Source organism: Meriones unguiculatus, chromosome 3 (assembly GCF_030254825.1).
Source record: "Meriones unguiculatus strain TT.TT164.6M chromosome 3, Bangor_MerUng_6.1, whole genome shotgun sequence".
Classification (NCBI taxonomy): domain Eukaryota; kingdom Metazoa; phylum Chordata; class Mammalia; order Rodentia; family Muridae; genus Meriones; species Meriones unguiculatus.
The window spans coordinates 45,667,735-45,690,837 of NC_083351.1; the positions used below are offsets into that span (position 1 = coordinate 45,667,735).

General features: G+C 46.1%; 1 protein-coding gene across 1 annotated transcript; it reads right to left on the bottom strand.

Annotated features, from left to right (window-relative positions):
* Positions 1-10,258: 10,258 nt before the first annotated feature.
* On the bottom strand, positions 10,259-15,261 carry Klf4 (KLF transcription factor 4). The gene is made up of 5 exons (XM_021655640.2): positions 14,646-15,261; positions 14,408-14,528; positions 12,776-13,760; positions 12,507-12,671; positions 10,259-11,391 (listed from the first exon to the last, which is right to left on the bottom strand). The coding sequence occupies exons 1-5, from the start codon at positions 14,648-14,650 to the stop codon at positions 11,216-11,218; spliced, it is 1,452 nt and encodes a 483-aa protein (XP_021511315.1). The 5' UTR covers positions 14,651-15,261; the 3' UTR covers positions 10,259-11,215.
* Positions 15,262-23,103: the final 7,842 nt, after the last annotated feature.

A 23,103-nucleotide genomic window follows, 5' to 3' on the forward strand; every position in this document is an offset into this window, starting at 1 on the left:
CAGCACAGGTTCTAGGGGGAGACTGTTACCCTTCTGGCTCCTGAAGACGAGCACTCCTGCTCACAAAGACCTGTCCACTTGCTTAGTCCCAGAGTCTCCACATGATACCTCTGGGACCTCCTTACTCACTTACCCCAAGACCATTTTTTTTTTCAAGCTGAATCCAGTGGTTATGAGTCTGAGGCTAATATGGAGTTTTATAGAAACATGACTTTGAGGGGGATGAGAGGCCCCCGTTTCCCCATTTGTGAGAAGGAGACTTTGGGCAAGCCAGTCTTTGGAATGAATGCCTTCCAGCCTGTCATCCACGGGCTCCCAGACTCTGATCCTGCTCTCAGCGGTGCCTTCCAGGCTGCTGAGATCTGAAATGGTTTCTGAGTCATTCGTTCATGCCTGGAGCCACATGCCCAGCTCTATTTTCGGTTGAGATCCTGGTTAGGGGAAAAGGGATTATGTTTAGATATTGGGAGCATTAGAAGAATGTTGGCAAAGGGTTTTGGAAGATGGGCAAGGACTAGGAGTGTTTCCCATGGCCATGGCTGAGAAGCAGGCTCAGTGTGTAGTTCAGAGTGGCCAGCTTACCCCGTTACATTGTGCATTGAAGAGGCTTTGAGATGCTCCCCCCCACCCCGCCCTCACACACACATACACACACATCTTCTAGCCATGTGGCAGAGGTCAGCCTTGATCTTCTCCTTCCACCTCCATAGTGCTAGGATTGCATGCATTTTCCAGCATGCCTGCCCTTCTGAGATGTTTTGTTAAACTCACCTTCTGTGGGCCCAACTATAAATAGAGATGCTGGTCCTTGTCTTCAGCAGTTGAAGACATGCATAAAATGTTTTGAAATCATGTGGGAATTACCCTGGAAGGAAGGTTAGGATTTACTTATTCGTGGTGCTTTGGTAGAGGCTATGGGTCGCTACAATGCAGGAGAGGGTCGTCCTTTCTGAGGTCATTGTCCGAGCTGGAATCTAGAGGAACGTGGGGTATCCTTAATAGAATGACAGATATGATTATTTGTCTCTAATAGAAGAAGAGATGGTCAGGCCAATCCTGCCGATCTGTTTTTGCATGCACCAGCTATCATCCTGTTTAGATTCAAAATGGCAACACACACTCTTAGGGAGTGGGGAGCTTTAGTTTATCTGAGAATACATTGTTCCAGTAAAGAGTAGACTTCCAAGGCAGACAGACATGGATACCATTTGTACCTGTTGGGCCTTAGACAAGCCACACTCCCACAGGCTTTTCTGTTTTAAACCTACAGCAGTGGTTCTCAACCTTCTTAATGCCATACAGTTCTTCATGTTGTGGTGACCCCTAACCATAAAATTATTTTTGTTGCTTTTTCATAACTGTAATTTTGTTACTGTTTGAATTGTAATGTAAATATGTGTTTGATATGGTCTCTTGGGGGTTGTGACCCCACCTTGAGAAGAGCTTACTTAAAGGGCTATAACAAAGTAGCATGGTGGGATGCCCCTGCAATTTCAGAAGGTGGTGGGGAGCTGGGGAGGTAGAGTCAGGAGTTCAAAGAGCATCCTCCACACATAGAATTTGACGCTAGGCAGCACTACATGAGACCTTGTCTTAAAATAGAAAAATAAAAATTAAAAAAATAAAATAAAACACTTGTAGCAGTATCTTCAGCCCCTAGCAAAGCTCTCAGCATCACAGGGATACTTAATGACTGTGAGGCCTGCCTTTCCTCCGCATCCACCTCCACCTTACTCAACCAGCATCTCCAAGTTCATGTTCCTCACTGCATTCCTGCTGACACAGAGGAAACGCTCCCCTGTGGCTAGTGACAAAGCCAAAGGACAGAGAAACAGAGTTCAATAGAAAACAAACAAACAATTCTTTCTAAACCCACAACTGTAAAATTGTGCCTTCCTGAGAAGTTTCTATTCCAGGTTTTAGGTTGCCCGTTTGGGAGCAGGGTCAAAGCAAATATTAGTTAAAAACTGTTTGCCAAAGGATAGGTTGTTAAATGTCGTGTTGAGATGAGAGTATTGTTACGGCAAATGTAAAATAAATCTTCTCAAACCTTTATGTATAAAGGGAGACACTGAGCAAGGTGTGCTGAAGCAGGCTCTCCCTCTTCAGCTCCTGCCATGGCTGAGTCTCCTCAGAGTTGTTTTGTTAACAGTGTGTGGTGTGTTCTAATGCAGGAAGCCAGTGAAACCTGTACACCTCTCGTTATGATTCTTTATCAGTTGCCAAACTGATTCCTAGGTCGGTATTTTTGCAGCCCAGGTAGACTTCACCCTAAAACCAGCCCGTTGCACGTCTGGAATCACTGCAGACAGTTTTATCAAGTATTACACAGAGTATCTGCTGCAGACTAGGATGAGAAACTGGGGATAAAAGAGATCCAAACCTGGAAGAGGCCATGTGTTTCCATATGCAAATTGAGACCCGAACAGTAAACAGTAGGGATCATCTAATCCTTTGACAAAGGCACAAATTGCAAATCAGACTCGTAAGCCAGGATGGCTTTGCCTAACAAAGTTCTTAATGCAAAGAGTCCCCCAGGCAAAGCCTGCTCTGTCTCTTCAGACTTTGGCACTGGGCTCTTATGAAGTCAGTTATTCTCACGCCATAAACTTCAATGCACTTAAAATAATTTTCTTCCACGGCTAAGACACAAGGTCTCTGTACCATAGAATCTCAAGGTATTTTATGGGTTAACGTCCTCCTTGCAGAGTGTTCTTTTCTGCTTGAACCATTAATCCCAAAAGAAGTTTAAACTATTTTGTTGAATAACACTAAAATCTTTGTGCTCAGCCTGAGTAGCATGTTTTAACATGCACCCGAATAACAGGTTGAATATATATAAAATAATAAGCAATCAAGAAAACTGGAAGAGGCACATGGCATGTGGGGTGCAGAGAATGTAGCTGAGTCTTTGGATCACCTCCCGTGGGAGAGGCAGCTTTGCTAGGCCACAGAGGAAGAGGATGCAGGCAGTCCTGAAGAGACTTGATAGTCTGCAGTCAGTTGGTCAGAGAGGAGAGCTCCCTGCTTCTGAGGACTAGGGGACTAGAATAGGGGGAAGAGGGAGGAAGGGTGGGAAGGGGAGGAGACAAGGAGGGGCTATGCTCAGGATGTAAAATGAATAAATTTATAAAAAAAGAAAAATCTAATTACATTCCTAAGAAAGGTTAAAACCAAAGCAAACCAAACCAAACTGAACCAAACTGAACCAACCAACCAACCAACCAAACAAACAGAAAGAACTGGTGGGGGCTGGGCTGCTGCTTTCCTTTGTTGAGACAAGGTGTCATGCATTCCAGACTGGCCTGAAACTCAGCAGATGAGCTCAGTAGTAGGAAGGTAGAGGAAGGCAGAGGCAGGAGGATCAGTAGTTCTAGGTCAGGTTCATCTTCACACATAGAGAATTTGGAATGAGACTACAAGAGAACTTGTCTCAAAATAAAATACTCCAAACTAGTGACAGCAACATGGGTCGGGGTCAGCAGGTAAAAGCTCTTCAAGTGAAGCTGGATGGCTTGAATTTGAGCCCTAGAATCTGTAATGTAAGGAGAGAATGGACTCTCAAATGTTGCCCCTCTGACCCTTACACATGTCAATTTATCTAGGCATATTATCAAGTCAGTAAATGCCTACAAACCCTAAGGAGGGCATCAGGCAGATGAAGAGAGTTGCTTCTCTTCCTTTCGCCTCATTCACCATCTCAGAACCAAATGTTGTCATTTTTCCCCCCTTATTATTGTTGTGTGACTTCCTCAGTGCTCCTTTTCTGCACATTTTTCCATGAGAGAAAGCATAGCAGGCCATGCAAGGAAAAGGGTAAAATAGCACCTTTCTCCTAAGTTTTGCTTCATAGCAAACATGCTCTTGGTCTCCTGACCACCTGACAGTGCTCCTATAGCCTCCTTCATTATCCAACACATTTCTGAAACATGACAGACTTCATAGACAATGGCATCATGAACCAGCAGAGAATAATTCACTGAAAGGAAATTACAAGTTTGGGGGCTAAACGTTCATCAGTCATTGATTTCATTCATTCATTCACCCGTCTATCCATCCATCTACATATACGTCCACCCTTCTATCCATTTATTCATCCATTTAGCTGAGGATGATGATAGTCCTGCTGCAAACAAGAAATGCTCCCTGTGGGTTCCAGAAGCTCAGAACTGCCTGGAAAGCCAGACCATCAAACCTTGCAGCATAGAAGGCTCAGTGTTGAGGGAGTAGTAGTACAAAGGAGTCTTTTCAAGAATACAGCTTTGAAGCCTTGTGTGGTGGCACATATTTTTAATCCCATCACTCAAGAGGCTGACACAGGAGGATTGCTGTGAGTTTGAGGCTAGCCTGAGCTACAGAGTAAAACCCTGTCTCATAAAAACTGAGGGAAGAGGGGAAAAAAGAAAAGATGGAAAATAAATAAATAAGAAAGAAAAAGAAGGGAGGGAGACAGAGAGGCAGGCAGCCACAGGAAGCTGAAACCTCCCTAGTTTGATGAGGAGGAGAGCATACTGGTTGGGAGACAGAAAGTCTCTGCAGAGCTTTCGATTCTGAACAGCATTACTGGAAGAACCTGGGTGTTAGCAAATCCTCCTGAACTGGATGTATCTGTTTTGCCTGCCGTCCTACTGGTCCAGCAGACTGAAGACAAAAGTATTAGAAATGCTTCGAGTAAGACCGGGCGTGGTGGCTCATGCCTACAATCTCAGCACAAGCTGGAGGCAGGAAGAACAGAGTTAAGGTTAGCCTTTGCTGCATGAGACCCCACCTAAAAAATGCCAACAAACAAACAAACAAACAAAACCATAACCAAATGAGAAGTACTCATGTATGACAGCAAGAATGAGAAATGGGAACAAAAATGTTACCTTTATAAAAAGGGAACTTGGCATCTTCATTTATGAAATGGGGCTGGGAGGGGGAAATCCCACCCCTGGCCTCTTGTTGTGAGGAAAAGCTTAAAGGGCTGTGTAGAACTAACAGGTTAGTATACACTAGCCAAAAGGAACTGGGATTAGAATGAGGTGTGCCTACCCCTGTGGAGAGAGTCCCTTCCATTTGTGCTGGTAGCAATCTTCTCTCATGGTATATACTGCCTTACCTTACTTCTCAGGTTTTCAACAAATGTGTCAAAGCTTCCCTAAATATAAATATCTCTGTTGAAGCAATTACCTACCTTAAAGGCTGCTGAGCGAGTATGCAGATATAGCACCAGAGTGCATTGGGTTTGTGCCATGGGGATTTGGCCATGTAGCAACCCATTGATCCCGTGTCAGTGCGGTGGCCTAAGAACTGCTAGGAATTTAGCTCATTTGGGAAAGTGCCTGCCTAGCATGTTCCAGACCCTGGGTTTGATCCCCAGTACTGCATAAACTGGACATCATGTAATCCTAGCATTCAGAAAGCAGAGGCAGGGATACTAGAAGCCCAAGCCCCAACTGGGGAACTTGAGAACCTGTCTCAAACATAACAAATACAGATAAAATAGTATAGGAACTTCTTGCCTCAGACACAGTGGACTGGACATATTTGACTATTTGCTGTAGTTCATTTAACTAGATAATCGTCCAACCTCTAGCAGGGGTCTTCTGTCTGCCCGTCTATCAACACATCACTCATTGACCTATAGTAACAAACTATTTGTTTTCTGCTCTGCTTAAATGACAGCATGTAATATAAACACGAGAACAGATCTAAAAGCAAAGCAAATGGCCCTAACATTCTGGGGTAGGTATCTTTACAGTCATCGGGTTGCATCCACGAAGCCCACGTTCTGTCAGGTGAATGCAGAGGGGACAGCAGAGGGGCTGGCACATGTGGGTTTTCTCTTTTGCTCTTCTTAAATTAGATTTCTATTTATTTCCTTTCTTTTCCTTTAAGAACAACTGGAAGACGTATGGGTGGACCTGTTTGCAACATGTTGACTCATTTAGGTGTGAGAGAAACGAAGCACTTTAAGCGATACTCCATCAAGCGCACGGTCAAAACAATTAAAAAGAAGGGCTTTCGGTATGTAATGTTACAGCAATATGGCTGACGGGCTTGCATCCCCTTTGCCAACCAAGTTAACTGGCTACAAGAGGCTTCATACCAGCCTGGGAAATCTGTTTTAGCATACACTTTGAAGTCATTTTCCCCTCTGTTTTGATTGTAATCTGGGCCCACACACACTATATAATTCAAAATGATTGGAGAATTAAACAATTTTTCAGGACATGGTGAGAAATTTCCATAAGATTTTTGTTTGTGTCTAAGACAAAGCCTTCCAAAAACTTGGTCATTTCCAGCTCTCATTTTAGTTTGTTTAATGCAAAATTTAAAAAGACTAATTTTATGCAGTGTTCAGATTCTGATAGGCTTCCTCCCCACCCTGAATTTCACAGGTAGCACATTCCAAAGCCTTCCTTATGAAGACAGATCATGGTGGTTTTATGTAATTATCTTTGAATGACTGTACATCTGAACAATGGAAGACAGTTTCATAAGTGACCTTTAGGAGGCAGACATGGCTTCAGTTTAGCACTATAAAAACATGACAGTATACAATGGCTCGTAGAAGGTGCTAAGAAAATACAAAGGACTAAAACAAATAGAAAAAGCATACTACATAATAATAAAATGACAAGACAATAAATACATGTGTTTTTGTAGGACTGGGTGGTACCTTTGTCTGAGACAGACAGAGAGAGAGAAAGGAGAGAGAGAGAGAGGGAGGAGAGAGGGAGGAGAGGGAGAGAGAGAGAGAGAGAGAGAGAGAGAGAGAGAATGTGGGACAAACTGGTCTATATTGCACTATAGACAGTCAGAGGCCAGAATGCCAGACCTTGGAATGGAGCAGATGCTGGCACTCATCGCTGAATTGAGGCTCCCTGTGTTGTCAAAGAACAAGGTATAAGTACTTACAGTAATATTTTTTTCTGTGGAGCAGCTTCTCACATTGAATTACCTGGCTTCCCTTATAAAGACTCATATAGTTGGGTATAGTGGCACATACTTATAATCCTAGCACTCTGCAGGTAGAGCCCAGAGAAGTAGGAGTTCAAGGCCAGCCTCTGCTACATAGCATATTCTCTTTTTCTCTTTCTCTCTCCTCTCTCTGTGAGTAGATGAGTGTGTGTATGTGTATCCATATGTGTGTGTACATATATATTCATGTAGTATGTAAAATGTTAATATCTAGTTTAAAATATTATTCTATATTGTTCTTAAAAACCAAACAATTTTTTGGAGTCAGTATCTACAGAGTGAGTTTGAGAGCAGCCTAGGTTGCAGATTAAGACTGCTTCCCGCCGTCCTCCCCCCCAAATAAAAACAAAGTTTGAGAATGCAGCTCAAATGGTGGAGTGCTTGTCCGGCATGTATGAAGCCCCATGTCTTCAGCATCGTATAAGCCAGGGGTGATGGCACCTGTACACCCAGCACTTAAGAGGTAAATGCAGCAAGATCAGAAGTTCAAGGCTCTATAGGGATTCCCAGGCCAGATATATGAGACACTGTCTCAACACAAGAATCAGAACAGACAAAACCAAACAAAAACCAACCAACCAACCAAACAAACAAAATGAACAGAACTGCAAATCCCTTCCGGTAGAAACCATATTTTGACAGAATAAAAGTTAGTCTTCATGTCTGCTGACAGGTAGGAAACACTACAGTTAATCCCCTTGTGTCAGCATGCCAGTTAAATTCTAGGACATATAAAATTAAATGTCAGAAGGAAAATATAATAAGCAGGCACCTCAATTATTAGGTACTCTCTGGTGAGTGGTTCCGTAACTCTGCGATGACAGTGTGCCTAGCAGCTCAGAGCTACTAAGCCTGAGAGGAAATAGTTCAGCCCTGTGTGTTGAATTATGTTTTGTCCTCTTACATGGAGAGGGCTTGTCTTCCTTATGCGTTTCAGATACTGAACTTAGTTTTGTAGATTAGAAAAGCTAATGTGTACTGATGTTTCCCAGTGATCTCAGAGATTTTTGAACAGATTCGAAATGTCTTGATAGTTTGTGTGTAAGATGGTAACATCATTCAGAAAGATGTTTCTTTCTCCTTTCCCGTTTTTCTTTGAGACAGAGCCTCCTGAATCCCAGGCTGGCCCTGAACCATGTGCACAGTTGAGGATGACCTTGAACTTGTGATCCTCCTGCTTCTAACTTCCAAGTATTGGGATTACAGGTATGTACCATCATGCTTAGTTTTATGAGGTTGCTAGGGCTCAAACCCAAGGCCTCATGCATGCCAGGCCAGCTCTCTCTGCCAACTGAGTTACATCCCAGCTGCAGTAAACTAGTCCCACAAAGCAGCTTTGTGCTGTAAGGCAGGTGGGTTATAGAAGCAACCAGTCACTATTTAATACAAAGAAAAGGTCATGAGGTATACAGCCATTTTCTTTTACGTAACTTTTTTTTTTTTAAAGTAATAAACTCCAGAAGTTTGCTGCTTTTATTCTTAGAAAAGCAGTTTTTCCACATTTATTCTGATTTCTGAATGTTTGCAAATTGGTGGGGAGGGGAAGTATTTGGTCCTCAAATCCATTTAGACTGAAATTTTAAACTGAGAAAACTACTACTCGCTTTTCTGTTTCTTTCCAGTCTTTTTATTTCCTGTTGTTCTTTCTGCTCCTCAGCATACACAGCCACATGTGATGATGAACACCTATAGTCCCAGCACTGGGTTCATGAGGCAGAGAGGGTCACTGTGTTAAAGAACAGGCGCCAGGCATGCGTGGGCTACGATATGAAGCCCTATTAAGAAGAAAAGAAAAGAAAAAAAAAAAGCAAGCACAAAACAAAACAGAAAGAGAAATACAGCTACGACAGCAAGTCCATAATTTGAGCACCTGGGAGGTAGAAGCAAGATGATCAGTTGGAGGCCATCCTCAGCTATATAGCCAGGTTTGGGGCCATCGTGGGTTACATGAGATAAACCCAAACTGAAGCACAGGCACACACGATTGGAAGCATGCTGTTTGCTGTTATATCCTGCCTTTTCCACTTAACATACCGTGAGCATTTTTTCCATGTCGCCAGGTTTGCTTCTTTGAATATGTTCTTGGCCACATAAAATTCCATCCTATTGATGCACCTGCTTTCTTTTAAGCAAAGACACATGCTGTGTGTGTGTGTGTGTGTGTGTGTGCGTGTTTTAATCACACAGGCCTCTTAAAGGTCAAGGAAAATACTTTCTGCCGATCTCCTATGAATTCCTTGTGAATGTAAGTTCTTAAATTCCATTTATAAAGTGTATTACGGTGTACAACTCCAGGCCCTAGATACAATGGATGGTTAATAAGCACTCTAAAGAATATGCCAGTCAGCTCCTGCTCCCTTGATCTTCTGAGTCACCAACAACACCATTAAAGTGTCTACAAGTATCACAAGTACTTTTCCATTTTGTGACAGCTAAAAATAGTTTTACTTCAACCTCCCGAGATGATAATTAGTGCAGTTTTAAGCCTAAATAACCTCAGAAGTAGAAATGCTTACAAATTTACAAGGACACCACTTAAAAGTTTTAATTTATGAGTTACACAAATTTGAGTACTGGGAACGGCTTCTACCTCCAGGGTTTTGCTGAGGTGCACCCCACCACTGAGCTACCCGTTCTCATCCCCCAGGGTTTGAGTAATTTTTAATTGTTTCCATGTCTTCAGAGAGATTGAGGAAGGTTTACAATACTCCATAGACAGCATGTTTTGGATCTCTTTAGGGTACTATATGCAGCATAAATGAAGCCCTCAATCCTCAGGAGGGCACTGTGGAACTACATTCCCTTCCTAGGGTTGTTTGCATAGGGAAGGGTCTTTTGTTACTCAGATTCTGTGGGGACTACAAGGCCAGGCCTCCAGAGAGAAGGCTTCATAATTTCATTTACTTTAAAAGACAAAATGTAATTACAGATGTGTGTGTACATATGTATTAAACTAGAGTGTCCAGGCTGACTGAGTGTTCCCTGCTAAAATTGAGCAAATCAAAAAACAACTGAGCCTGTGTACCTGGACGTGTGCATTTGGGTAAGGAAGCATACTTTCGTATTTGTACAATGCAAACATGAACCAGATGTTTTATAATGTCCCATCCTGTATAGCTCTTGACTGCAACTCTACTTAATGTAAAACTGAGTAACTTAAAAAAAAAAACAAGCTGTCTACATCCTCTGTCGAGGTAAAACTGGCTTTATAGCATGGCTCTCATGTGCCCTCCCTCCACCGCCATCTTAAAGGGCAAGTTCTTTCCCAAGCCAGAAACAAAACAAGGGACTGTTGTTCAGATAAAATATTATAGGTTTATTTAAAACTTATTTCTCACCTTGAGTATGCAAAATACAAACTCCACAAAATGTTCATTTTTTTACTTTGTAGTTTACAAATATACAAAATAGAAGTTTGCTTAAATTTATATTACATATTTATTAAGGCAAGGAACTATATAGAAAAACACATTTGTTCTGCTTAAAGGCATACTTGGGAATAAACCATTGTACAAATTATTGCACATCTGAAAGCACAGTGCATAACAGACTGTCTGCATAAAAATGTTACAGAAATAAACCAGGTACATTTACCTGACTTAGGTCATAAATGTAGATCGGAAGACAAAAATAGATTTTCCTTGTCAAAGTATGCAGCAGTTGGAGAACTTTGGCTCCCTCATTTGGTACCTTTAGAACCACGACTCACCAAGCACCATCATTTAGGCTATTAGAACATGTTCTGTACCTGAATTGCTTCCTCTTCCTCTGACTTAATAATGGCTTTTTAGAAGGCAAAGAGCATACAAGGTGATCTTTACATGTATATTGCATCATCGAAACACAAGTCAAGGGAATTCTGGTCTTCCCTCCCCCAACTCACTGATCTAATGTATACCCTGATATCCACAAACTTCCAGTCGCCCCTTGGCGTTTTCTTAGTCCAGGCATGTTCAAGTTGGATTTGGTATTGGAATGATAGAAGATCCAGTCTCATACCCCATCTGTTCTGTGATTTTTTTTTTCTTTTGTTTTTCATTTGTCTTTTGGTATTTTTGTTTTGTTTTTTGTCTCTTGGACTCTTCCTTTCTCCTGATTATCCATTCACAAGCTGACTTGCTGGGAACTTGACCATGATTGTAGCGCTTGCCAGCTGGGCTCCTCCCCTCATGGGAAGACAGTGTGAAAGGTTAAAAAAAAAATACTGAACTCTGTCCTGGCAGTGTGGGTTGCATCCACTATGTGGGATTTAGAAGTGCCTCTTCATGTGTAAGGCAAGGTGGTCCGACCTGGAGAAGGCCCTGTCGCACTTCTGGCACTGAAAAGGGCGGTGCCCGGTGTGTTTTCGGTAGTGCCTGGTCAGTTCATCGGAGCGGGCAAATTTCCACCCACAGCCATCCCAGTCACAGTGGTAAGGTTTCTCACCTGTAAAGGGAAGGGAGAACAGGCTGCTGAAGCCATTGCTGGAATGAAGAATTAGCCCCTTTAAAAACTAGAAGCCAGAGAGCTTCTAACTTCCGGTGCATACCCCACCCTCTTTTTCAATAAAAAAATAAAATAAAAAAGAAATCCAGGCATGTCTTTATGACACTGAAGGGCATACTGAATTCCAGATGATAAATAGGAATAACATGTATCAGTTTAAACTCATACAGAAACAGCAGCTGGCAACCAAAAAATACAAATATCCACTTCATGTTCATAGAAGTGATGTTTTCTTTCTTTTGAGCCTAACCAGTGTTGGGAATGGACTAGGAAATGATTGGGAGTTATCTCCGCTGAAACCAAAAGTATCCCATTCCATTACGCTGGGTCCAAAATGATACCAACAGCTAATTTTTTTCTGCAGTGTCATTCTAGCTGTTTTAATAACCACATCTGGATGACCTTAGCATGTAATGACCACCTTTCCTTTCCTTTCCTTTTTTTTTTTTTTTTAATTCTGTGCCTGGGGTTCTTGACCAGGCTGGCCTTAAGATCAACTGATCCTTTCAGTCTCTTTGGTGTTTGTAACTGTAACATCGAGCATCACCATACCCAACTTGAAGGGACAATTTTAAACAATCTCCCGCTTATAGAGGCAGTTTCAAACAAGAATCCCCAGCAAACATAACTATTTGAATTCTTGGAATGTAAATCTAATCTAATTATTCTAAAAGACCAGAACAGAGGTTGATCTGAAGAGAGCAGGGAACAACTATGAAAACAATCTAGAAAATTCAAAACTTTTCTGTTAAAGATACTGTATTTTTGCACTGCAAAGTACAACTTCTTGATTACCAAGCTAGGAGGGGCAGGCACACACAGGAAACTCCCTATCTGTTAAAGGTCCAGTGAGAAACTGCACATTCAGGCAGCAGATAGCATCCATCAAGCAAAAGGCTTCTGGGCAAAAACATAGGCGCCTGTTTGCTGCCCTCCTCTGTGATCCGGGAGATGGAGAAGAGATACACCCCAGCACCCAAGAAAGCCCTGAGGAGTCCACAGCCAGCCTATGAGCAGGCAGACAGCACCCCTCCTCCACAGGCCGCTTCCCTTACCTGTGTGGGTTCGCAGATGGGCCTTGAGATGAGAACTCTTCGTATAGGTTTTTCCACAGCCTGCATAATCACAGGTGTGGGTGGCCGTTCTTTTCCGGGGCCACGACCGTCTTCCCCTCTTTGGTTTGGGCTCCTCTGGCAGGCAGGAACCCGGTGGCATGAGCTCTAGGAGTAAAGAAAGTGGGATCAACCTCCTTCTGGAGAGCCTCTGAGAACTCCCCAAAGCCAAGCTCCCAGCTGCAGCTCTACCAACCCTTCCCCTCACTCACCTTGGTAATGGAGAGATGAGACTTGAGACTGCATCTGGTCTGGCAGGAAAGGAGGGTAGTTGGGCCCTGGATGGGGATGGAATCCTGGGGGAATTGGCAGGCCAGGGTGACAGTCCCTGCTGTTGAGCAGTTCCTCTGGACCCAGTGTAGGGGTAGTCCTGGTGGGGAGCTGCCGCCCCAGGGGGAAGTCGTGTGTGCTGGGCCGGTGCCCGTTGCTGAGCTGGGGTCCAGCGCTCAAGTGGGCCTCTAGGGACCGGCTGACTGTGCAGGAGGGGACCGCCTCTTGCTTAATCTTGGGACACATGCGCGGCGGGCCACCGCTGTAGGGCGCCACGACCACAGGGTGGCTGCCGTCCGGGCTGCCTTTGCTAACACTGATGACCGACGGGCTGCTGTACTCGCTGCCAGGGTTGCTCAGAGCCGCCTTCAGCACAAACTTGCCCATCAGCCCGCCACCTGGCGGCGGAGGCTGCTGTGGCGGAATGTATACTGGGTCCAACTCCGGCCGCAGGAGCTCAGCCACGAAGCCGCCCGAAGGGCTCACGTCACTGATGTCCGCCAGGTTGAAGGGGGCCGTGGGAGGTGGCGCCGATTCCCGGCTGTAGAGGAGACTGCCACCTGTGCTGCCGGCAGCCACACCTGGGTCACCCCCGGCCCGGATCGGGTAGCTGAAGCTGCAGGTGGAGGGCGCGCTGGCAGGGCCGCTGCTCACCGGGGAGGGCGAGGAGGAGGCTGACGCGGAGGAGGTCACAGTGGCGGCCACCGATTCCTGATGGGATAGCGAGTTGGAGAGGATAAAGTCTAGGTCCAGGAGATCGTTGAACTCCTCGGTCTCCCTCCGGGGTAGGAGGGCCGGGTTGTTACTGCTGCAAGCTGCGCCAGCTCCACCGCTCTCCAGGTCTGGGGCCACAGTTGCCGCCAGGTCATATGGGCGGCTGGGAAGTGGGGGAATTCGCTTCATGTGAGAGAGCTCCTCTCGCCAGCGCTGCAAGAACAGGGAGGGAGAGAGAAGCTGTTAAGTTGTAGCTCCGGTTGCCACCCCTAGTATTGCCTTGCGGGGGTGAAGCACGCCAGCGCCCCTGCCATAGGAACTGGAAAGGACAGGAAGGCAGCCCCGGGGACTCCAGGTGCCAGCGCTGCAATCTCAGCCAACACCAGGGTGAGAGGTGGCACGTCCGTGCCCCTGTAAGCTAGCGCCACAACCCCGCCAGCCCAGTTCTCTTCCCCGCCAGTTCCCCGGGACGCTCCGGCCGCCCACAGAATTGGGACACTAGGACACTGTGGCTTTCTCCCCATGCACTATAGCCACCCGGTCGCCTACGCGCTAAAATCACGCGGGCCCAAAAGGGTCTCAAGACTTGCACCTACAATCCAGTGGCCTGCGTGTGTCCACCCCACGGGCCGGACGCCCTGAGACCTGTGAGGCCCCGCGGTGCGCCCCTGGAAGTTCCGGAGCGCGGGGACCACACGCACTAAGGCCGACCCAGGGGCCGAGGAGCCATCCTGGGAAAGCTGTAGCGTCCCACTGGAGGGCAATCCTTGTCCTAGCTAGGGCTCTTGGCGTCCCCCGGATTCCGCCCACCCACCCCTCTCCTTCTGCAGAGATCTGCCGGGCGCTAGCGCGACACTCACGTTAGTCGGGGCACCTGCTGGACGCAGTGTCTTCTCCCTTCCCGCCGGGCCAGACGCGAACGTGGAGAAGGACGGGAGCAGAGCGTCGCTGACAGCCATGTCAGACTCGCCAGGTGGCTGCCTGCGGGCCGGGCGGGGCGCACAGGGACCAGGAGTCAGGGACCACCCTGGCCACCGCTCCAAGGTTTCCCCAAGAGTCCTCACCCCCTCTGTCCCCCAAACCCAGTGTCTCACCTACCTCATTAATGTGGGGGGCCCAGAAGGTCCTCCGGAGTCCGAAGAGGAGAGAGGGGTACCCGAACCCCAAAGTCAACGAGGATTAAAAAACAACTTTAGAAACGAAACCCCAAACCAAAACCCCCAAATTGCCCGAGATCCTTCTTCTTTGGATTCAGTATAAATCGGAGATGTCTTTTAAAAAAAGTTCCTTTGTATACAAAAATTCTTAGAAAAGTTGTAAACTCTTAGAAAAATAGACAATCAGCAAGGCAAATAAGTAGGTCCGATGGCCAGGCTGCACGCTCTTGGACTCAGCAGCGTCCCTCACCGTTGTCGCGGCCACTGTGGCTGTCGGCGGCGCGGTGGCTGTGGTCCGGGCGGTGGGCGGGCGGCGCCGCCAGGTGAGAATGGCCGCGGTGGCGCGGAACTGCGAGCTGGGCGGTGGCGCGGGGTGCGGAGTCCTGGGGGCTGCGCCGGGTGCGCGCGGCCATGGGCGCGGGTCACGGGCGGGTGGCTGGGTGGGGGGCCGGAGGGGCGGGGAGGGGCACTCGGCGGCTCCGGGTGCCGCCGCCGCCCGCCACCGCCTCTGCTCCCCGCGCGCCCGGAGCCGCGCTCGCTCTCTCGGCCGGGGAACTGCCGGCGGCCGCCGCGCGCTTCTTACTTATAACTTCTCGCTTCCAAGCTCCCCGCCTCCTCCCCGTGGCGCGCGAGGCTCCGCCGCTAGGCCCCGCCCCCTGCCTTTCTTCTCCCCGCCTCCCCGCAGCCCCCCCCCGCGCGTTGCCATGGCAGCTAAATAAACAAACTCCGCGCACGTGGGGGCGGGGGCGAGGGAGGGGCGCGGGCGGGGAGGGGCCGAGCCGTGACGCCAGCCGGGCAGCTGGCGGGCTGGAGCCGCGCTGACGCCGGCGGCGGCGGCGGCGGCGACAGCGGCTTCGGCGCGGGGAGCCCGGCGAGGCTCCCGCGGCCGCGCGACTCGGGGACTTCTGCGCGGCCGCGGCGGGTGCCCTGGGCTCGAACGTCTGGCCACGGGAACCCCGGCAGGGTCCTGGGGGTGGGAGGAGAGGCTGCGGCGCGCCCCCGTCCCTGCTCGCGTTCGCGCCGGCCGAGTCGTGTGCGTACTCCGGAGCGCGATTATCCGCGTGACTCATGCGGCCCGCCCTCCCTCGCGTACGCAGGCAGAGGCCGGACCCTGTCAGCGCCAAGCCCGGCGCGGGTGCTGTTGGGACCTCCTGTAAGGTGGGGGTGGGGACCGGGCGATGGGGGCTAGCAGTCTCCCAAGTTCGGAGGAGGGTTCGGCGCCTGCTGTGGTGGAAAAAAGGCCCGGGTCGGGCACGTAGTTTCGGTCTTGATAATGGAAGGTGCGAGTAAGGGAGTGAACGCGTTCCAGGCTTTACTTTGGCCGGGACGGGAGGGGGGTGGGGTGGGGTGGGAACGCGGAGAGGAACCGAGGTGCGGAGATACCTTTCACCAGGGATCTCAAAGCCCTTTACAAGCTGTGCACTCGCACTCTCCAGTTTGAAGATGAGAAGTGAGTCATAAAGAGGTGAAGCGGCGAGGTAAAGGTCATGGGACAGCTCGCTCCTTAGCTTAGGTTTGAGCTGGCCCGCCCACTCAAAAGGACTTCCCTGGGAGGTGACCGTGTCCCGGGAAGCGGAGCGCTGCGGTGGGACCTCAGGCCCTTGCCCACCGGGAGGAGGAAAGGCAACCGGTCTTTACTTCAGTCTTAAAACAGCTTTCCCATTACCCACTACTCTTAGTGCGTGATCAGTAATTTTCCAACCGGGAAATGTTTTCGCCCTCATCTCTACAAACAGTACTTGAAAGACCAAACAAAAGAAAACAGAACAACAACAACCAAAAACCCGTGAGTGTGGTGTTCAGTATCGTTCGCTAAACGTAGACTAGGTGTTTACTTTGGATCGGGGAGCACACACAGAGTTGGGCCCCGCCGCCCTCACGCTTGAACCCCCTCACTCCAGGCAGAGGCGACTGAGGGCGGAGATGTGGGTGGGGAGAGAAAACGGGACTCCGGAAAGGGGTCGGTGACCCAGCACAGGCAGCGAATGCTCTAGCTCCTCTTGTGACGTCGGTGCCACGTCCTCTGTCGTTTCACCTGTTTGAGTCCCGGAATCCTGGGACCTATATTCGTTTCCTTCGGAATATTTGTCATCCTGAATTTTCCACTTCTGGCTGACCACAGAAACAATCTTGGAATGCCTCTCGTCCCAATGAAATGGGGCTGCCCAGTCTGTCAAAGGCACATCCAGAGCAGGGCGCCTTTGAGGAGCGAGTTTTCATCCTTTCTCTTGGTTTTGACAGAGGGCTGGGGCGGGGGTTGGTAGTGGTGGAGGTTCGGGATAAGGACTCGGGGGGAGAGCAGGACTTCCGCTGAAAGTGGAGCCCCTTCCTTATGTGATCTCGAGGGCTTCAACCCTACTCTCCTGGGACTAGATCAGCTTAACTCTGAAAATACTACTCTTTCAAACAACAAAACACCTGTTCCTACCTCCCATTGTGATGGAAAAAACAAAATAAAAACAACTTTACTTGGAAAGATAGGATTGAGCACTCCTTGGAAAGTGAGCCACTTCCAGGCCAAGGTCCCAAACCCTTGATGAACTTGGAAGAGCCAGTGCTTGACAGCCACCACCCTTAAGATGTAAACACGTAAGTCAGGGCTTGGAATTTACAGCTGGGGCAGTCAGCCAGGGCACTAGATTCTTTGAGCTCCGTTTGTATTTACCTAGGACAGGAGCCCCCACATTTAACCAGTAACCACCACAATGAAACGATTTCACAGATGAATTGGAAAGCCACTGTTGTTATGTCATATAATCAAGGCAAGATTCTGAAACGCAACTGAAAAAGATGAAGTTTCCCAACAGCCTTCTGGAGGAGAAAAGCCGGCAGGCAACTCTCGGGTTATTCCTGTGATTGCATCATAAGAGGAAATCTGTAGATTCACCCCAGATTTCTAAGAGCTGTGAGGTTCAGCTCACAACTCATCTCCTTTCAAGGCAGGTGGCGGGTGTGACAACAGGGTTATGACCCTCCCTCTCATCAGAACAGGTAGGGCCAGAAGAGTTAAATCCCTGCCCTGTGTAATTTATAAACATGAGGCCGTGTAAACCTTTGATGACTAAATTGCACTCTAAAATAATAATAATAGAAGACACCCTTTAAAGAAGAATTAAATACTGGTGACTTTATTTCAGCAAACTCATATTACAAGTTTTGTGGTATGGAAGTTAATTATTGATGTCCTTGGAGTTTTAAAGTACTTTTTTTTTTCCAGCACAAACTGCAGTAGTTGGTGGACGGGATGGGAATGGCCAGTGCCAGGTGGACAAATGCCCAGCTATGGAGGAGACTGCGAGTATCTTAGGTGCAGGGATCTATACCATAGCTAGGCATAGGTCTGGGCACATGGAGTGCGTGGGTACCTGCCTCTTTCCTGGGTTTTCTGTAGATAGCTGCCAATAGGAGTCAAGAAAGGTATTTTTAATTTTTAAAACATTGTTGTAGTCTCACTGTTGCCCAGTCTGATCTAGAACTTACTAGCTAGCCTAGTCAGGCCTTGAACTCACTACAGTGCTGTCTTGGCCTCATAAATGCTGGGGTTATAAGCACCAGTCACCAGGCCCAGCAAAACCTGCTTTATTTTATTTTACTTTATTGAATTGAATACAGGGCCAAACGTGAGCAAGGTGAGCACTCTGCCACTGAGCTATATCCCTGGGTTGACAGCTGTTCTTAAAGGCAAAAAGAAGGGCAGAAAAAAAAAGGCAAAAAGGGTGGCTTTCAGGGTCCTAGTGACTGCTGTAAAATCCCAACTGTGAGGACTTGAGTCCTGAAAAGTAAGGTACCACAGTCTTTTTCAGTTTCTACTGCCATCTGTAAAGGGCACCCTCATTCTAGTGTCACTATTTCTGTTTGTTTTTGAGACTTGGTCTTGCTATGTTTTCCAGGCTGGCCTTGAACTCTAGGGATCAAGCATTCCTCCTGCCTTAGCTCTTGAGTGCCTGGAGTCACAGGCATGAGCCACCATGCCCACCATTCTTGATGGACTTTCAAACTTCTGCAGAGCTTAAAAAAGTTGGTTTCAAAAGTCGGGTGATACAGTACATGCCTGTAATCCAGTGTTGGAAGACTGAGGCAGGAGTATCTAAAATTCAAGGCCACATGGGCTACATAGTGAAACCCTCTCTTGGTAGGAAAAAAAAAGTAAGAAGGTGGCATTAACACTAAATTTTCTAATTTAACTTTGCTGGTGTGTAGCTTGGCAAGGACCTCACTTTGCCTGTTTCTTCTTCCATAAAATAGGGGTATTACTGGTTGCCGCTTTTTAGAGTTAATGAGGATGTAATTAGATCATCTAAAGACGTGAGCTCAACTCTTGACACTCAGGACTTAATAGTTTTTAATATCCAGGCACCATACACTTCAGATAGATGGGAGACCATTGTTTTATCCATGCCTGTATCTCCAGCTGTTCATTAGGACCTTTCCTGACACACCTTGTGCTCTGAGTGAGTAGTGCACTTTCCCTTTTTGTTATCAGGAAGCTGGTCTTTCAGCTCCTTAACTATAGACTCATTAGCTGCCCACTCTTCAAAGTGAGTGCTCTCAGACTCTTACAACTTCATCTCTCTTCCCCAGCTTCCTACATTGAAACCTGCATTTTCTTCAAGTTTTTGCTTACTTTGTCCTAGGCATATAGACGTTCACAGAAGTTGGCAAGTTTGATTCCTAAATTGCTCCACTGTTTTTTTTTTTTTTTTTCTCTCTTTACTTGCTTCTGCTCATGGCTGTGGTCTCCTGACTGGCATCCTGTTCCTTTTTTGAGGCAAGGATTGTTATGTATCCTAGGCTGCCCTCCTGGAACTTTCTAGGTAGCAGAGGTAGAAAAGGGAGACCTTGAACATCAGACCCTTCTGCCATGCCTGAGTGCTGGTATTATAGGGGTACACCACTAGGTTGCTGCTTTGTGCTTATTTTGTGTTGATAATTGAACCCTGGTCCTCTTGCATACTGGGCAAGCACTCTACCAACTGAGCTATACCCCAAGCCCTGTCAACAGACAGACCTCTGCCTGGAGAAGCAAAACCTAACTGCTTTTCCTTGGCAAGATCAAACACCTCCTGCTTTGGCCCTAGATAACCTTACCAGAATTCTTCCTAGAGACCAGTCCAAGATTCTTAAACTCTCGATTCTCAAACCCATGAATCCATGATGTTGTTTTCATCAGCTGTTTTTCCTGTCTGGAATATCCTTTGCTGGGCTCCAATCATAAGCAAAGCCCAAAATTGTTCTTTTAAAAATATTTCATTTATTTATTTAATCAGTTAATTGATGTGTGTGTGGTACATTAGAGGTCAGAGGACAACTTTCGAGTTTGGCACTTTCCTTCTACCATTTAGGTCTCAGGGATTGAACTCAGGGTTCCTGGCTTGTCCTTGTCCTCTGAACCGTCACTGGCCTCCAGTTCTTTTGTTCACATCTTTCTCTAAGTCCAGTGTTGGCAGCGTAGGACTTAATGTTTCATCCCTTTTATTCTTCCACCCACTCTTATTTTTTTTCTTTGTAAAATTCTCTGATTGAGACAAAAATAAAATAAAATCCTTGACTTTTGTCTTCTCAAAGCAGCTGGACAAAGTGAGTGAACAGCCCAGACCCAGCCATTGTACAAAAGCAAACTTGAAAACACAAACAAAAATAACCAAAACCCAAACCAAAACCAAATGGAGAGAATCGACTCTCTTCTGCAGCCAAATTCATTGCCTTTCAAAACCCAGAACTTCAAGTATTGAAGTTTTTAGAGCAGAAAATGAATCACAGACATTTAAGAATCAATTCTCAGAAATTTAATTAAAATCTTTTTCGTGAACTCTTAGGTTTGATCACTTAAGTTGCATTCTTAGCACAAAAAAAAAAAAAAAAAACAAAACCAAAACAAAACAGGCCCAATACATCCTTTAAGCTATTTACAGAGGAAATCTAAAATTAATGAGTTTACCAATTATTTTTAAAAACTTTTGATGTTTTGTTTTGTTTTGTTCTTGACACAAGTTCTTATTGTAGAGCCCAGGTTGCCCTCAAATTCATTGCAATCCTCCTGCCTCAGCCTGAATGACAGTGTTGAGACCACAGGCTGAGTGAGCTACTGTGTCCTGTTTAGGTTTCTCATTTTTACCTTATTCTGGTCTTTGAGATAGGGTCTCACTATGTAGCCCTGGCTGGCCTGGGACTCAGTAGGTAGACCAGGGTGGCCCCAAACTTACCAGATCCCTCTTGCCCCTCTCCCCATTGCTGATACTAAAGATCTTCCCTACTATGCTGTTTTTGTTTGTTTGTTTACATAAACAGGGCTATCTCTTCAGAGTAATATATTACAGTAATAATTCTCTAAAGAAATTAAGGACTATTATAAGCCATCATTAATTGCATGATTTCTTTTTAAGCACACAAGAAGAATCCCACTGGATACAATGGTCATTTGAAACATTTGAAAGTTGAACAGGTGTAGTGGTACAAGCCTGTAAACCCAATAGTTGGGAGGTGGAGGTAGGAGGATCAGGAGTTCCTAAGTGAGAGGAGAGTGTTTCTAAAAAAATAAAAATAAAAATAAAAACCTAAGTAGACTAAAGAAAAAGAATGAGTTGAGCATGACTGTGTGTGTATGCATGCATGCATGCATGTATATTTGGGGGCTCAGAAGATTAAAAAGTTGTAATTTTCTTCCTCTGAGCATAGGGAAAACTGCCCCAAATAGAACTGATGACCTGTTCAAATTTCTACTTTTTATAGGTGGGCGCTTTGGTACATGGATTATTTGGTAGGTTCACTCATCCTTCAGAGGAAAACAGTTTCATGGTGTCTATCATATTGGAGATTTTAATATATATATATTTTTTGCATTAGGAAAGTGTTGGATATAGGAATGAGTTGAAAATGAAAGCTTCACACTCTGAGAAATGCAATCAAGAACTAAGCCATTCTGTGTTTAATTTTCTTCTCAGTTTGTGGGCTGGAGGATAGGTTATTTTGCCAATATGACTATGTACTTTGAGCCAGGGAAATGAATTTTTTTTAATTAACAATGCATTTGATTACTCTGATTATTCTTTTCTTTCACATTCCATTTGTTAATCAATTTTAATGGCCTGGCTTGTGGAAGAGTGCAGGAAAGATGACTAGAGCCAATGTTCAGAAAGGGGGAAAAAAAAAAGCCAAGAGAACTTTCTAGCAGCACTTTTGCATGACCGATTGTGTATTTGATGCATTTGAGTCAATAACTTGAACCTAGATGCTTCCATATACATATATGGAAAGACTAGAATCATCTTTGAAAAGAAAACCCTTGGCAGTGTTTCCTAATCTTTAGAAATTCCCAAAATCATAGTAGATATTCAAGGAGTTAATCCATTCCAAGTAAACTAGTCTATGGAGTTAGTTACTGATGCATTTTTCTGGTTGCTAATTTTAACCAACATAGGTCTCAGTGCCAAGTGTTGTGGGAAACACTGAAATGTTGAATTTAGTGTTCAGATGTTTCATTCAACAAGCTCAATGGCCTGGAACAGAAACTCATTTGGGTGCCTTTCAAGACAAGGCAGCATCTTTGGTTTATACAAGTGCTTGTTATTGTTATCTGAGTTCGATTCTCTGAGCCGTTTAGGTGTAACTCACTTAAGGAGGTGTGTGTGTGTGTGCGCGCGCACGCGCGCACACGCGCGCGCGCGCGGGCGCGGGGGGGGGGGGAGGGGAGAGAACTTGCCAGAATTCACTGGACTATGGAAGATGGAAGAATTGGTAGGAAATGAAAGCATGCCCAGACTGTTGGGGAAACTCATGAATGTTGCTACACAAGTAATTAGCGTGAGGCCCTGATGACCTTTTGTACATTGATTATATAGGAGCAGTGCATTTGACTGTGAGGTAGGTCATGAATATTTCAGCTTTATACGCTATTGTGGACGTTAAGCGAAAGAGTAGACAGAGATGTGCTAGTAATATTACTTTTACCTCTCAGTCAATAAGACTTGACATAATTACTTCCTCAGTCCCCAACACTGGGCCATCTCCTGATTGTAGTCCTTCAGTTGGCATCACTGCAGATGACGCAGCAATCTAGGACTAGGTTTGCTTAAAATTCACAGATCTTTTTTTAAATATAGGGCTAGTTGCAAACTGAGACTGTATACTAAGTGGGGTCGTGTCACAACTGCAAAGCCTTGTGCTTATGTTTGTCTTGGTTTTGTTAAATCCAGAAGATAGTGTCACTGAGCTATACAAGCTAGTTAAGAGCCAGCTAGGCATGTTCCTGTACTTCTGTAAACCCAGAACTCCAGAGGTGGAACAGGACGATCAGGAGATCAGGGTCATCTTCTACATAGCAAGTCGAAGGTAGCCTAGGCTGCCAGAGAACACGTGTGAGGGACAAGTGCTCAGCTGGTAGAGCACTTGTCTAGTGTGTC

Coding starts and splice junctions, on each gene's coding strand:
- Klf4 (XM_021655640.2), bottom strand. Junction 12,672..12,775: donor CTCATCTCTCCATTACCAAG/GTGAGTGAGGGG, acceptor CTTTACTCCTAG/AGCTCATGCCACCGGGTTCC. Junction 11,392..12,506: donor CCATCTGCGAACCCACACAG/GTAAGGGAAGCG, acceptor TTCCCTTTACAG/GTGAGAAACCTTACCACTGT.